Source organism: Amia ocellicauda, chromosome 13 (assembly GCF_036373705.1).
Source record: "Amia ocellicauda isolate fAmiCal2 chromosome 13, fAmiCal2.hap1, whole genome shotgun sequence".
NCBI classification, from domain to species: Eukaryota; Metazoa; Chordata; class Actinopteri; order Amiiformes; family Amiidae; genus Amia; species Amia ocellicauda.
This window is the reverse complement of record NC_089862.1, coordinates 7,473,627-7,490,057: the sequence shown is the minus strand read 5'-3', so window position 1 is coordinate 7,490,057 and position 16,431 is coordinate 7,473,627. Positions and strand designations below refer to the sequence as shown.

At 42.6% G+C, this 16,431-nt stretch overlaps 1 protein-coding gene across 1 annotated transcript; it reads left to right on the top strand.

Annotated features, from left to right (window-relative positions):
* The first annotated feature begins 11,524 nt into the window (after positions 1–11,524).
* On the top strand, positions 11,525–15,187 carry LOC136766981 (E3 ubiquitin-protein ligase TRIM47-like). The gene is made up of 4 exons (XM_066720957.1): positions 11,525–12,115; positions 12,445–12,519; positions 12,662–12,858; positions 15,175–15,187. Exons 1-4 carry the CDS (start codon positions 11,525–11,527, stop codon positions 15,185–15,187), a joined length of 876 nt encoding a protein of 291 aa, XP_066577054.1.
* Positions 15,188–16,431: the final 1,244 nt, after the last annotated feature.

Sequence of the window (16,431 nt, the reverse complement as noted above, 5' to 3'; positions counted from 1 at the left end):
ATGTTGTGTCTGATAAAGCCCAGAATCCATGGACACTACGAGGTAAACATTCTAAGGTCTGTGAGGTAGCAGCGACGTCATCACGGAATAGCCCCCACTCCCGCAGAAGCCCCATCCAGTCCAGTCTGTCAGACTGCAGTGCTACCATGTCTGCAAATACACACACGATATTACTGTAAAGCAATAGCACACGGCACGGGACCAAAAGCCATTTATACTCAGCATAAATAAACACATACATGAATAAGTATTTTCTTAACAAGTTTCCTATGTTTCTATGTTTCACATTAAGATCAAATATATTAACTCACCAAAGGCCCACTGCTGGAGGTGCTTCCACATCGGGTCTCCTGTGATTTTCTTTCGCCATGATTTCAATTGAGGTGATCGGCTGAAAGACACTTCAGATGATGCGCATTCCTGGAGATGCGGACCCTGCGCTGCTTAAAGCGCCGAGCGCAGCTCTCTCATCCTCAGCGAAATCCCTCCGTCGCCGAGGCCGTGACAGGAGTCCCGATGCTCCTGATCGCTGAACGGACTCCTTCGTGAAAAGCGACCCTATTGATTTTGCTTCCCGCGTATTTCAGTGTAAAGTTCAGCCGTAAACACGTGTATCGCGCTCTCTGACCGGGACACCAGTCGAGACTTATACAATCACACACGATCTTCATCCTTCACGAACACAATCGCAATTCACCTACAGATAGCTGCGCGATTCAAATAAAATACAATAACAAATACTGTGCATTGCTATACATGGAACTATACTGATGGCTTTCTGCCCAATCAGATTGAGCATCTGTGTGGTCCAGCATCAAATCCTCTCTCCAAGACCTCAGAGCAGATAGACAGGGCTGCCAGACACTTCTCTCAAAATCCCCCTACTGGTGCAAACAAAATCCCCCATTTTCAGCTGTTTTCAGAGATTTCCCCCATAAGTAAATGTGAATAAGCAATATCTTTTTTTTTGGTTGAGACTATTATTAGGTATACCTTGCACGGATAAAATGTGAAAATAAATGCAGTTGCCAATGGAAAATGATTAAATATAATCTTGCCGTCGAGATGTTGTTTTTGATGACATTTGCAATTCATATCACATAACATATCAGATCATTTCTAGTCTCGTCCTTCTGCTCACTGAGCCACAGCATCAGAAGACAGCACGCTGCATCTGCATCAAAATGCAACATCAGTGTGGCCACAGCTCAGCACTAGGAGAGTGTAAAGTACGATTGATCAATACATATGCACTGTGTTCAAGAAATGGCGTAATAAGGTAATATTATTTCAATTCAGTCAGTTGCCTATGCTTACACAGTCGCTGATCAGGCGCAAACAAATTGCAGGGTTTTGTGAGAGTGTATGATTGGCCGAAATGAGGATCATATCGAGAAATATTGGGTACATTCACGCAGACTTTCCCTATTCTGCCTAGACTTCGACCAATTTAGCCAATTGTCATCTGTAATGTGCAGATACTGCGCAGAATAGCATCGTGAACGCACACATACATGTAAAATGACTGGTTAAAACTAGTCTATGCATCAATTATTTGCATACTACTGCATCACTAGTAGAAAGTAGGAAAATATGAATAAAATATTACAGAAATCACCCATTTCAATCTGAATCCCCCATGTGAAAAAATATGTTGCCCCATACATTCCCCCAATTTTTCCCCCAATGGCTTTGATTTTCCCCCGCAAATGGGGAATTTTCCCCCAGTCTGGCAACCCTGGATGAAGGAAGTCAATATGAGTGGGACATTCACCTCATAAACACTTCTGAGTTTTGCCACTAGATGTCTCCCTTGCCCTTCAGAAGTGGTGTCCAGATCCCCACGCCTTCTGTCTTAATTGATTAATTATCTCCACCTGTTCCTTATTGCCCTAATTTACCCACCACAGTATATATACCCTTTGTTCCATTCCCTCCTTGTTAATTATTGTCTGTCATTTAGCTGCATTACCAAGCTGAAGTCATTGGTGTATCCTTCAGACACTCGTCTCTTACCTTCAGACACTCATCTCTCCACACATCCCCTCCAGACCACTGCACTCCTCCAGCGCCAGAAGACTAACTCTACCTCCTCTCCACTCTCCTTCCTCCAGAGCCGCTCCTTCTCATACCTGGACCCTAAATGGTGGAACGACCTGCCCACCGAAGTCAAAACAGCACAGTCCTTGACCTCCTTCCGGCGCTTACTCAAGATGCATCTTTTCCGACAGTATTTGTAATATTAGTCCTCTATCCCTGCTAGATAGCACTTCACAGTTTTTATTATGCTTCTCGCGTTCTTGATTGTTTTCCTCCTTGCTCCCTTTCCCGTAGCCCTTGTCTGTGACCCTACATCTTGACAGCACTTAGCTTTCACCGTCCAGGATGTAGGACCTCACTTACTGTACTTGTGTAAATTGTAAATTGGAATTTGTAAAATGTATTTTGAATTGCTGTTTTAGCCACATTGAATTTGTAATGATTGATGCCTTGTACTTCTCTGTATCTTTGCACTTTGTTTGCACTTATGTTGTAAGTCACCCTGGATAAGGGCGTCTGCCAAGAAATAAAAATAATAATAATAATAATAATAATAATAATAATAATAATAATAATAATAATAATAATACTAGTAGTAATATACTATCATCACATAAACATACATGCATCTACTAACCTACTTACCTTTACAAACTAGTATTACTGATGCATAATACTTCCTGACCTAATTTCTACTGTACTACTTCGATTACAAACTATCATTGATATGAACCTGCATGCACCATAAAAAATAATACATATCCAGTAATATATTATGCAAACAGTACTCTCACTTGCAGAAAAAATACTTAAATTCTAGTCAGCATTTGTTATTTTTTCTCATGACTGAGACATCTGTAGGGGTACTTTGTCAATACAAGGGGAAAACCATATGCATTATAAATGGTCAAGTCTGATTAAATAATACATAGGATTACATTTTCTGCATCTCGGCATGTCTGTTTTTTTCAGATTCATTTATTTAAAAAAATCTGTTAATAGAACAACAAGCAGTGTTAGATCATATGACACAATAAGTAACCCGCAGCTGAGAAAAACGTATCATTCAAGCTTATTCAGGCTTATTTAATAAGGCACCATTCATGCCACTCATTATATAATAATTCCTTTTAGATATCTCTTCCTCCGAAAGCATTAATTTTGCATTACTGTTGCACAGCTTCCCCTTGGCTCTTTGCTAGCAACTTCCAGGCGAATCAGGTGACCTGGACTGGGCTATACCATAGTCCACAACACTTATTATTTTTCGGAGATTACTAAACGAGTAAAGAGGTTTGGCATAGTTTTTAATTTACCCACATCCGCGTTAATTGATTGTGGTATCAATGGTGTTGTACATTAATAACTGTTTTGTTTGCCTTATGCACTCTGTATACAGTTAAATATTTAGATCCTCATGAATCTGTTGTTAAAACATCATTAATTGCATAATTTTAAATTTATTTCTGAAATTATTGGTTCCCTTTCAAATCGAAAGACAGCCATTACTGAATGGGAAGAGCCTTCTGACCTGCCAATCTTTGAAAACATGTACCAAAGCGGCCCAATAGAGGCCCTGCTCTCAGGAGGAAGACCCGCCCCCGGCATCTGTGAAAAGTCTCCACCTGACTGCAGCTCCCTGCAATTTCTTCTTTCACCTGCTTGTAAATGTGCTTATGCTTTCACTTGTGATTGCTTAAAGCTTGAGAAGTGTGCTCACCTACTCTGAGAAGTGTAGTTAATTCTTACCTTTTGTCTTCAGAGTATCCTTACAGTGTTGTTTCTTTGGAGCTCGGACTACAGTCTTTTTCATTATATTATTTGCTTCTCATCGGAGGTAAGTGTGCGGTAGGAGTCTCAATCAGAGCCAGCCTCGGTCCCTCCATGGAGATCTACTGTACGGAGACTACTCCTCTGGAGCAGCATTCCCGTGGCTGGTCGGCGACCACCCTGCTCTGTCCAGGATTCTTTCGACCTCTGTCGTCGGACTTTAAACCGCTCGATATATCCAGAGCAACGCTCGATGAACACCTACATCAACCTCAACGAACTGTTGATCCCTCGACTCTCTTGTCGATAGTGACCTACCTTCGACCCTTCTGCATCCCGCGTCGACGTTGACCGACCTCGCCGACAACACGATCTGCTCTCGACCTCTAGAAGCCCTTGTCGACCCCTCGGACCTCGATGTTGAGAACCTTGACTTAAACATCGAGGCAGACAGTATCAGTGCTGAGGAGTTTGTCGAGATCCATCTGCCACAAGAACTGTCACTATACCTAGAGAGTCTGAATGAGAGAGACATAGACACAGATCTGCTGACCGGGATGAAGCCGAAGGGGGCTTTCCATCGTTGTTCCGGATGTCAGGGCAAGCTGCCCTGAGATGATGGACATGACTTGCATGCGCTGTCTCGGGGAGGAGCATTCCTGGAGCGCACTGACAGGAAAAGGGAGCTGCATGCACTGTGCGACATTTACGGAGGCCACGTGCTGTAAGAGGGTCAGGAACTCCCCATTGGCCAGCCACCGCAGTGGAGGCTCTGTCCGCCGCTCTTCTGTGGGCTTGGCTCCACGCAGACCCCCGGCGAGTGTCTCTCCAAGGAGACAGCGCTCGTCTTCCCCCCGACCTTCACCAGCAAGGGTGCAGTCTGTCTCCCCCTCTCCGCCTTCTCACAGGCGCTCCCCCGGGAGGAGAGTGCGATCCTCCAGACGAAGGTCCCCGAGAGCAAAGCACTCCCGCTCCAGATCTGCCAGGCGCTCTGGATGCCATGTACGCTATGGCGGCAAAAGGACTGGGATCTTTTCCTCTGATAGGAGAATCGGTGTCCAGGCTGGTTCAAGCGAATGCTATATTGGGCAAAGAACCACTCTGCCCTAATAAGCAGTGCCGAACAATGGACGCTATGCTGAAAAAGGCATATTCGGCAGAGACTTCAGTGATCTGGGCTAATAATGCACAGGCCATTTTAATCCTGTATATGGCTTACCTGACGGGACGTTTGAGGGAGCACCAGTCTATGGCGGATGTAGAGGAGATGGAGCTAGTCAATGCCTACATGACTGACTTACTGCAAGAAGGGGTGAAGGCCACAGGGAGATCTCTCGCAGCTATGGTTGCAGCCAGATGCCATCTGTGGCTGACGCAGGCAAAGCTCCAGGAGAAGGAGAAGTCCATCCTCCTAGATGCTCCCATCACCCTGGGCCAGACGTTCGGAGAAACAGTGGATCTCTCTTTCGAACGATCGGTAAAGGCAAAGGAGACAGCGTCAAAATATGCTGATTTCCAGCAGGTTAGGCGGCAGACGCAGCAGCGCTTATGGGGATCCCAGCAACCCGTCAGGCCCTGGCCGAGGCAGGAGAGGCCTCAACCCAGACCACAACAATCTAGTGGCTTGCAGCCTGAGCAACGCCGCAGAAGCCAGCCGCAGGCAAGAAGGAAAGGTAGGCTATCCAGCCGGAAGCCGAAGGGCAAGACAGAAGCCCGACAGTCCACTGCGAAGCCGCAGGATCGTCCCTGAAGGGACACTGCCGTCATCGCCACCCCCACCCCGCTAAACAGACCTCCGAATACACTCTAATACACTTACAAGTGGTCAGTTTTTCAGAACTGGTGTATAGCGAGGCATATGGATCCGGTGTTGTGCCCCATATTGACAATCCTGTGCTTCCTGCAACAGCTGCTTGAAGATGGAAAATGTGCATCCACGCTGAAAGTTTATCTGGTTGTCATCTCGGCATGTCACGATAAAATTGACAATATCTCCCCGGGAGCCCATTTCCTGGCAATCCAGTTTTTGAAAGGTGCGAGATACTTGAGACCACCAATAAAGGTGTAAGATATTATTTGTTAGAATATATTTTTCTATGGGAAATTCTATACCATCTGGTTTGGTAGAGGAAACAGACCTCCTCCCTTTTATCTAAGTTCCCTGGTAGCCCTGGTAACCCTATCTTTATGAGCTCTGATTGGCTCCTAGCCAAATTCAAAATGACCCCCACTTCTAAATTACTTTAGCATAAGGCACCCAAGTCATGGTGGTGGCAAAATGCTATTGGTTGGAAGGAAACCTTATAAAAGGGAAAACAAAGAGAATTTGAGTTCTCTTAACTTCTTCATCCTGCAACGAGACACAAGACAGAGCTGGAGAGGAGAGACAGAGAGAGACACACCGCTTCCTGCCTGACCAGACTGGCCTATAAGCTGTACTGTGAGGAGAAAGAAGAAAATGGGTATTATCTGTTTCTTACTGTAATCCAGCAGAAGCTTAATATTACTTATTTTCAGTAATATAATTGAATGATATTAGTTTCCTATTTTTGTCAAAATAAATGATTATTGCACATCTGTGACTTGACCGCATCTTCCCTCTAAAAAGAATCTTAAAAGAGAAACCAATTGACCTATGAGTTTTCAATTCAACTATTTATTTAGATTGACTGAAAAACCAAGCATTCCAAATTCTCTTACAAAGGACACAATTCCAGCCTGGGACTTGGAATTAGTGCTGAAAGGACTGAGCGGTGCTGTGGATAAAGCCTGTCTGATCTTTTTGGGAAGCAACAACAGTCACTCTCAGGACGATGGTCGTGTCGGCATTCCACACAAACCAGCCTGTTGTCCTGGAGTTTTTCCTTCCCCCTCCACACGAATCGGATGAGGACCGCAGACTACATACACCCTGCCCTGTCCGGGGTTTAAGGTGCTATATGCAGAGGACTGCGCAGAGCCGCAAATCCGACCAGCTGTTTGTCTGCTACGGTTCCACCACCAGAGGGCGGGCGGTTTCAAAACAGCGACTGGTGCACTGGGTGGCAGACACGATCCGGCTCACCTATGAGACTGCTAATGTTCCCATGCCTGAACACATTTCAGTGCACTCAACGAAGGGACAAGCCAAGTTGTGGGCTCATCTTCATGGTGCCACACTTTAAGAACTGTGCAATGCTGCGACCTGGTCTGGTCTACAGACCTTCACAAGGTTCAACCGCCTCAACGTGGCGGACCGGCTACACCCAGGCTTGAGCAACCAGGTGCCAACTGCTAGCCCTCTGCTATCCTTGTCATTGTGGTTTTAGGCTTATTCAGGTGTCAGGACTCACGACAGCTCTGGTATAGTCTTCCCATTCGGTAGTGGCTGTCTTTCGATTTGAAAGGGAATGATAGGTTATTATCATAACCCCGGTTCCCTGAAAAAGAAAGACAGCCATTACCCTTCAGGGGTCGCTCGACCAGATGACCTTCCTGATGGCAGAAATGGCAGGGAGCTGCAGTCAGGAGGAGACTTTTCAGAGACGCCGGGGGCGGGTCTTCCTCCTGACAGCAGGGCCCCTATTGGGCAGCTTTGGTACAAACTTTCAATGATTGGCAGGTCAGAAGGCTCTTCCAATTCAGTCTTGAGATGAGGTTTCTGAATGTTTGTGGCTGTCTTTCTTTTTCATGTAACCGGGTTTATGATAATAACCTATCATTACTTCCATTCTCAGTCTTATTCTGGACTATGCACATATTACAAATACAATGCATACAAAACATAGACATTTACCTTACATAACCTTCATACAATACATATACATAAACACACAAAGCACATACACATTGATATTTAAAGATAATTCAGATATCAGATTTGTGTCACAGTTCCCTAGCCCTGACCCTCTTTCCCCACTAGAGGCCACCAATGTTCCTTCGCCTTTTCCTGCTCCCTTCACTGCTTTCCTTTTTTCTCTCTGTCAATTAACATTCCTACACACCCTTGTGCACTTCTGTTCCTGTCCTTTGTTCTCATTGGTCCTGCTCTTGTCTTCCTAGTTTCTACTCTCCTTTATAAACCCCTCACTGCCCTCACTCTTGGTGAAGTGTTGTCAGCTCTGCCTGCATCACCAAGCCTGGTTCCTTGTTCTCCCTAGTGCCTGCTGTCTCTCTCTATCTTTGTCCTGTATCCCTGTCTCCCTCTCTCGCTCCCTGTCCTCCCTCTTTTGCTCTCAGTCCTGTCTTTGTCTCTATCTCTCTTTCTGTCCTGTATCTCTGTCTCTCTTGACCACCTGGATTTCGACCTTAGCCAGTGACCTTGACCACACCTTTGGATTCTCCTTGGTTTCTGTCAGCTCATTGTACTAGCTCTGCACTTGGGTCCTATCTCCTAAAGCTTTACGGTCCTCCCACGAGGCAACCGTGACACAAACAGCCCTTATCATTTATTTATTTGTTATTTATTTATTTATGAAGCTTCTTATTATTTAAAATAAGATGCAAAATAATCTCTCAATTATTTAACTACTTTTATGTTTTCTTGATCCATAGTGATCAATTTCTTCTCTAAATTCCTATTATTCAAACAAGAAATCATGGAAACTTTGTCAGTTTTTATCTTGTTTTTACCTGGGAGTCCAGTCAGGATCCCACTCTGTCTTTACCATTTTAAGTTTAACATTTTTAAACTTCTTTTGTAGGAATTCACAGACAGACACATTTTGTAATGCCATTATGCCAATCCTATCTTTTGCCAGCAATGGGGATTTACACAGTACCTCAGGTTCTGTCTGGCTATTGACCACCACTAACACTGGCCTTAGCGTACAAGGATTTCCTTGTGTAACATGGGGCTCAGTAGGCCTTGCCATGCCATTTGGTTCCCTTGGCATCAATCCCCACAGATCTGTCTCAACATGGAGTTCTCCCCTACTGAGAACCTCCGCTGCGCAGTCAATAACACACAACACACATAACAAACAAACTGTACAGTCACACATTTACCCTTTATCCCCTGTGCCTCTTGTACCATACAGGTTCAATTTTAAATTACACTCTGAGAGCCTCAAAAAATCCTGAGACCAAATCTAAGTATGCAGGGTGGTAGAATAAAAATACTCACCCTTTTTGGTCCTGGGAGTGGAGGCAAGTTCAGAACCTGTTCATGACACCAATTGAAGAACCCAGTCTTGATGCACAGATGATAACACAGATGTATTTATTTTACATTGCAGGCCTGAGAGGCTCAGCAGGGTCTCTCTGAACAGCAGAGGTTAACAGCTTTTTATACAATGCATGACATGTGGGTCTGTGGGCAGGGACAGTCACAGGTTTCCCAAAGTTGTCTTGAGATCAGGTTTCTGAATGTTTGTGGCTGACTTCCTGAGGAAAGGGGTCATCATGGAAGCAGGCATTTTCCTGTTATGGCATACAAACTGCCCAATCTCACAATTTTCTTTAACAATGGACAATGAGGTAATCAATCACTATAATGTAACATCTTCAGCCTTGAGAGAAGAACAGGAAATGCACAAGCAAACACTAAGCAAACTGGTATCTGTGGGCTATTGATCTGTTTGGGTGTTCCTCTTATCATAATAAACAGAAGTCAAAGTGGAGAGGAGAATGTCTAGAGCAGAGATGTCAGAGATACGGCCCGCCAGCAGGTTTCATCCAGCCCGAGATGTTTTGGGTAAAAAAACAAACAAACAAACAAACAAAAAAAACGTTTGCATACAGTTATTATCAACTATGTGTAATAAGCAAAGTAAGAGGTTTCTATGAAATGATACATTAATTAACACCAGAAGTGCCGACATTTCGAACTACCTACAAGCGCCAAAGCCGGTCATTGTAACCGATAGCTCTTTAACAGCTGTGATATGACAATCAAAGGCAAACCATTGTATAAAACTCAGAAGTTATATTAATGAACATCAAGTACAACATTTACATAGCACAAATGTAGTATTTAAATTGAAATATAATCATAAAACATTCATATTATTGCTATAAATAACAAATCACTTTTTCTAAAAGCACACACTGCAGTCAAAACATGAATAACTACATAGCCTACAACAAGCAAAAAGCTAAAAAATGGCATACAATAAGAGAATGAAACAGGTGTAAACATAAATATTGGAATAATGCTCAATAGCAATATTTATAGTTCAAAAATAACTTGCATTTTTCAAAACATAAATGTACACTAAAGTAAACATTTTCAACATTGTGTAAACTTTGTTTTCAACATACACTGCTTTCATTCACTGTAGATTTGTATTTCAATAAACTATTTACTATTTATATTTAGGCTGCATACCTGACAGCTCGGGACAGTCCACACAGGACATGTTCCTACACTTTCCCTGCATGAGCTCATACTCACACTGCATTTTGACAGCCCTCTCCGGTGAACACTTTTACTCCATGAATATATAACATTGCAAAAAATGCTTTTCCACTGATAATGTCCATGAATCATTATTTTGTGTGCGATGTGCCTGCACTATTGCACTCTGTACTATCTGCAGTATCAATCGCGTATTGATCAGTAGAGTAAAAGCACTCAGTGCCATTTGGACCTGGCGTTTCACTCGCAGTGTGTTCACACCACTGGCGCAAACCCACGAATGATCTATCATTCCCAGTATTACTGATGCCCCTGAATCAGTCATGTTCATTTACACGGCATTTCCAAAACGAGCTCTCTTCAATCTCCGTTTCCAATCCATGTTTATTTGCAGGTAATCGCTGTATCCACTCAATCTGAGCTCAAACCAGCAAATGAAAATGTCATAGCCTCCCTATAGCACACTGGATTCTAAATCTACTGATCACAGGGCAGCTGCGTTAACCACGGTTTCTGAACCAGCTATTCTGGACAAATGTATGGTTAATGAATTATTCAGATATTCAAACACAATATGTAATTATTGTTGTTCATAGTTGTATGAAATGCTTTCTGTGGCACTTATAATAGGCAATTTTGTTACACTTCTCTCTTCTACTTTTTGTGATTTTACATTTTGCTGTTTTCATGTGCAAACATGCAATTTCTGATTGATTGGTACAGCTATCCTGGACAGACATTTGGCGTTTTATAACTATAACCTGCATTCTTTCAAATGTATAATTAATGAATAACACAGATATTCAAAAACAATATGTAATTATTAACACTTAATATTAATAGAAAACATGCTTTCTATGGCACTTATGATCGGCTATTTGTTGCACTTCTTGTCAATGTTGCATAGGAAAATGTTTTCTGTTCAACATGTATTTGTTGCAGTTTTCTCTTTTGCTTTATGTAATAATACATTGTGTGTTATTTTCATGTGCCAACAATGCATTGGTTGGTATCTGCAGGCTTTCTTGAATGATTCCAAATAATAAATCCACAAGCAGCCTAAATATCCATGAATAGTGTCAAATTGATTTTAGCAAAACATTATCCGGCCCACATGAGGTCTCATTTGAACAAATCCGGCCCACTACCTCAGTGTACCGAGACCAAGACAGTAAAAATCCATTGTCGAGTCCTACAGCACCATTTCCTTCCCTCCCTGCCTGTGTTTTCACTCCCTCTGTCTGCCTCTCACCAGAATCCACACCTTCTGCAGCTCTGTGCAGATCCAGGAAGTCACTCCCACACACAGTTCAGTTTTGTTTCTGCTGAAACAGCCTGATTGAAACTATCTCTCTGCCTCTCAGTCCCTGTGGTGAAATGGCACAAACTGATGTTTTGCTGGACCAGGACCAGTTCAGCTGTCCGATCTGTCTGGACTTATTGAAGGATCTGGTGACTATTCCCTGCGGACCCAGTTATTGTCTGGGCTGTATTAAGAACTGCTGGGACCAGGATGATCACACAGCAATCTACAGCTGCCCACAATGCAGACAGACCTTCACTCCCCGGCCTGTTCTGGGCAGAAATATCATGTTGGCTGAGGTGGTGGAGAAACTGAAGAAGTCACAGCTTAATGCCCCTCTTCCTGCTCAGTGTCCTGCTGGACCTGGAGATTTGCCATGTGATTTCTGCACTGAGGGGAAGTTGAGAGCTGTGAAACACTGCCTGGTGTGTCTGGCCTCTTACTGTCAGACTCACCTCCAGCCTCACTATGAATTTGCTCCATTGAAGAGACACAAGCTGGTCAATGCCACTGGGCATCTCGATGATGTTCTCTGTTCTAATAATCAGAAATTGCTGGAAATCTATTGCAGGACTGATCAGAAGTGTATCTGTTATCTATGCATGGTGGATGATCACAAAGGCCACAATACAGTCTCAGCAACAGCAGAAAGGACTGAGAAACAGGTGAGGACTGCAACTCTGTACTGGGAGCTCTGTGTGTGTGCAGATTCTATCACACTATGTTAGAAATGCATCATTCACAATCTGTTGTGAAACAGAGGGAACACTTCAGGTACAGGACACAGAGCAGTGCAGAGTGCAGGAATACACCATAAACTGTATTGCATGAGCTGAGAGATACAAAGGGTTAAGTGAGTGCTGTGTCAACCTGCCTCAGAGATCTCCAGTGCATTTTCATCAATACTGGGACCAGCTTCAATCCATTGAATCCATAAATAACACATCAATATCTTAATATGACTTCTCCGCAGAAGCAGCTGGACACGATGCAGACACACACCCAGCAGAGATGCCAGCAGAGAGCAAAGGAGCTGAAGACACTGAGACAGCCAGTGGAGGCACTCAAGGTGGGTACTGACCAGAGGAGGAGCTGACATTAATACACACCAACACATCACACATACCAATAGACTGGAGCATATAAGATGAGGTACAGTCCAATGTCAGTGCTGTTCCTCTGTAATAACCCCTGTGCGTCTCCTCACTCAGAGCTCTGCACAGACAGCAGTGGAGGACAGTGAGAGGATCTTCACTGAGCTGATCAATTCCATTGAGAGAAGGTGCTGTGAGGTCACACAGATGATCAGAGCTCAGGAGACGGCTGCAGTGAGTCATGCTGAGGGACTCCTAGAAAGACTGGAGCAGGAGATTGCTGAGATGTGGAGAAGAGACACTGATCTGAACCAGTCTCTGTCTTTCTCTCTCTCTGCTGTAGAATTGGGAGTCTTTCTGTGCCGCTCCTGGAGCTGCAGACTCACTCAACATTACTGTCAGATCACACTTCTCTCTCGAGGCTGTGGGGAAAGTTGTCTCTGACCTGAAAGAGTGACTGGAGGACACTCCACTGGAGGACTAGTGCAAGGAGGCACTAGTAACAATCTCAGAGACAGGTTGGTGGAGAATCAGCTGGCCTCACTGCCATTGTCCAGCTCTGGAGGGACCTGAACCTTCGCTGACAGAGAAGCTCGAGGTTTATTAGAGCAGCTCTTGTGTGAACAATTTCTGATGCCAACTGGAGCTGTAGCTCTGACACTCACTCTCTCATTGGGGATGGGACAGGGTGCCGTTTTGTGTCCTGGATTCCTCCACAAGGTTCAAATATTTCGGTCTCTCTGTCTCCATAGTGAAGAAAGTCTTCAATATACAGGCTCCTGACTTCTGGACCAAAACAGATTTCTTAAATTGCGAGTCTGTTTAAAACTGAAACTTTCCACTGAAATAAGCCTGACTCCTTGTAGAGATGAGCGGACACCACAGAAGAGACACACACTCACACTGACACACGCACACTACAATACACACACTGACACATTATTAATCCTGTGGACACACACTAACACATCCAAACAAATTCAGTACATTACCCCCATATTAGTCAAAATCACTTACACTTGCAATTACATTTGCTAGTACATAGACACACACTGTTGGAAAGGTTCTTGGGATTCTGAGGGGATTATAAATGGAACAGAAAAACAGGTTTGTGAAGTGCAGGGTGAATGGGAGCAGAGGGTGAGAGAACAAGTGCACAAGGGTTTCCGGAATGTTAATAGACTGATTGAATGATGAGAGCAGGGAGAAGGCAGGGAAATGGCGGCCTCTAGCGGGGATAGAGGGTGAGTGCTAGGGAACCATGACAAATATATATTTGCTCCACTGCCCTAAAACCAGAAAAGATTTTTATCCTCAGTCTAACAGGTGTAATTATCTGCAGGTTACCTCCATGAACTCGAGGCAGCGGGTTCACCCTCTTGTAAATGCATGATTAGCTGAGTACAATAATTATGTAATTAATTAAATATCAATAAAACTCATGTGCCTCAAGAAATCAGTGAAAAAACAAACACAAATAAAACATAACTTTTAATATATATAAAAATATAGTGAATAAGTGAAAAAGGCCAAACAAAAAAACATAAATTAGAACAAAATACCTAAATAGACTAGCACACATTTTTCTTAATGTCCCACAGGTGACACTGTTTCTCATAAAACTGATCTAACTGCCTATAGTATCTATTATTTTAGTAATTTAGCATTGTCAGTGTACCTTTCTTTTATAATAAAGAGTTGTTTGTATATTTTGAACTTGTCTTTGTTTCTGATCTATTCTAATGATTTGAGCTCTACTGGTCAAACATCTTATAAGAGTTATGCAATTGGGGAAAACCCACTCTTACTATATAACAGCACTACACAGTGTTCATTCACAGTAATAATGGATACGTAAACTAAAGTGTTACCACATTTGCCCTGCTTTCAGTTCTGGTTTGCAAGTAATACATTTCATCTGATCACTTGTTGCATACTCACATTGGTGATCGGATGATACGCACATTTGTTTATGATCTTTTTGTTGTTGTAGCAAATGTAATTAATTTAACTGGAGACTGGTCTTCGGATCATACCATAATAATACGTGTGCAGTTTTAGTACCAATAGATTAGTGGCTTCCAATTCTTAACATTAGTCTAAAATGTATAAAATAGAATTTAGGTTTTCTCACAATTGAAAGTTCAAAATGAAAAACTGTTCCTTGTTTTGTACTTTACTTTGACTATCCAGCGATGTGGTTGAAGCTGAAAATTTGGGAACATTCAAAATAAGACTGGATAGGATCCTTGGATCACTTAGTTATTAATGGACACCAAACAAGCACGATGGGTCGAATGGCTTCCTCTCATTTGTAAACTTTCTATTTGGTCTTATGACTAAGTCAACTATTAGAGTGCCAGAGGTCAATGTCAGGGACATACTCATACTCCATTAAAGTAATTAAAATTGATCCAGAACTATAAAAGCAGTACTCAATAACATTGCATCGTATAGCTGATATGTTAGTGATGTAAAATAACTGAGATAAGTGGCCTCATAACCCGAATTATTTGAGTATGAATTTACTTCTAAAGTGTTCCTAATCCTTCACCATCCTACTTGATTGTGTAAACAATGTCAAAAACCACATGAGACAGCCAGTCCCCCTCTCCCCCTGCGGCCCACAGACGACTCTCCTGAGGCTGAGAATAGCTGCAGTCACTACAGATCTGGGTTTGATTCAGATGATAAATGCAACCAAATATGAGTTAATTTAGGTTTTTTTAATGGAATTCATACTTTCAAAACCCGAATAGAAGAATAAATCAAGAACATCATATTTGCTCAACAAGAACAATTTATGAAGAACATACAGTTGCTGATTGTGCTGCCAGGCCAGAAGATTCAACTCACCACAGGAACAACAAGAAATTATTTGTTTTTCTTGAATTGTATTATATAAAAAATGGACATTTACAACACTCACATTCATTTGTAATGAAAGATACACATTGAACAGTGTATTCATTGTAGCTCCCTCCAGTAGTCAACACGAAGCACGAGGTCTTGGTTAAAAAACGGGGTTTTATTTCAACAACATATCATGTCAACCCGTGAGAACTGGGTTGAAAGAGAGAAAAAAAAATAAAAGGAAATTATAAATACAATGCATGTATGTATGTCTTGAATACAGTTTGTGCCGTTATAGTTACACACTAGTTAACACAAGCTATGCACATGAAATATATCACAGACAACTGGATACAAAAGAAACATACCTCGTAGGCTGCTTCCTACTTAGGAGGGGCTAAATCTCAAAAGCCTTCTTCCTTGTCTTCTTTACTCGGATAATATACATTTAGATATCTTTATATTCTTAATATTTACTTAGCTCGGAGAGCTCTTGCGATGCTATGTTTTAGCTCTACACTTCAGATGTTGTGCCCCCTTTAATTACGTGCGGAACACAAGGATGGCGCTAATTAGTTCCGCCTCTACGATATCCTATTAATTTTAGGTAGGAACCAAAAAAATAGTCACAAACTTAACTAAAGCTGAGAGGCAGTTACACTCCCACCAAATCACAAGTGATTTCTCAGAACAGCTTGGAGACACACATACTGCATATAAACTGCACATAATATTAATTTCAAAGTACTAACTATTTACTTATTATCTTAACTTAAGAACTAGTTGAAAGAGTGACTAGAGGATGCTGGAGTCTTCAGTCTGCTTCCAACAATGTAACTGTCTTATGGATGGGCCTCTCCAAATGAACAGGTTTAGAGATGCGCTTTCCTCTTTCATCCAGAGTTGAATCGCCGATAAGCAACTTGAGCCTTCTCACTCTTCCGTCCTTTCCTGGGTACACTTCAATAACCTTTGCTAACTTCCACTGGTTTCGTGGTGTAGCATCATCTTGCAAAATGACAATATCATTGACC

What these genes read in the sequence shown, in the direction of transcription:
- LOC136766981 (XM_066720957.1), top strand. Translation starts at nt 11,525, where the DNA reads ATGGCACAAACTGATGTTTTGCTGGACCAGGACCAGTTCAGCTGTCCG. An exon ending in CAGAAAGGACTGAGAAACAG is followed by an intron (nt 12,116 to 12,444) that starts GTGAGGACTGCA and finishes GACACGATGCAG; the next exon opens with ACACACACCCAGCAGAGATG. An exon ending in AGCCAGTGGAGGCACTCAAG is followed by an intron (nt 12,520 to 12,661) that starts GTGGGTACTGAC and finishes CTCCTCACTCAG; the next exon opens with AGCTCTGCACAGACAGCAGT.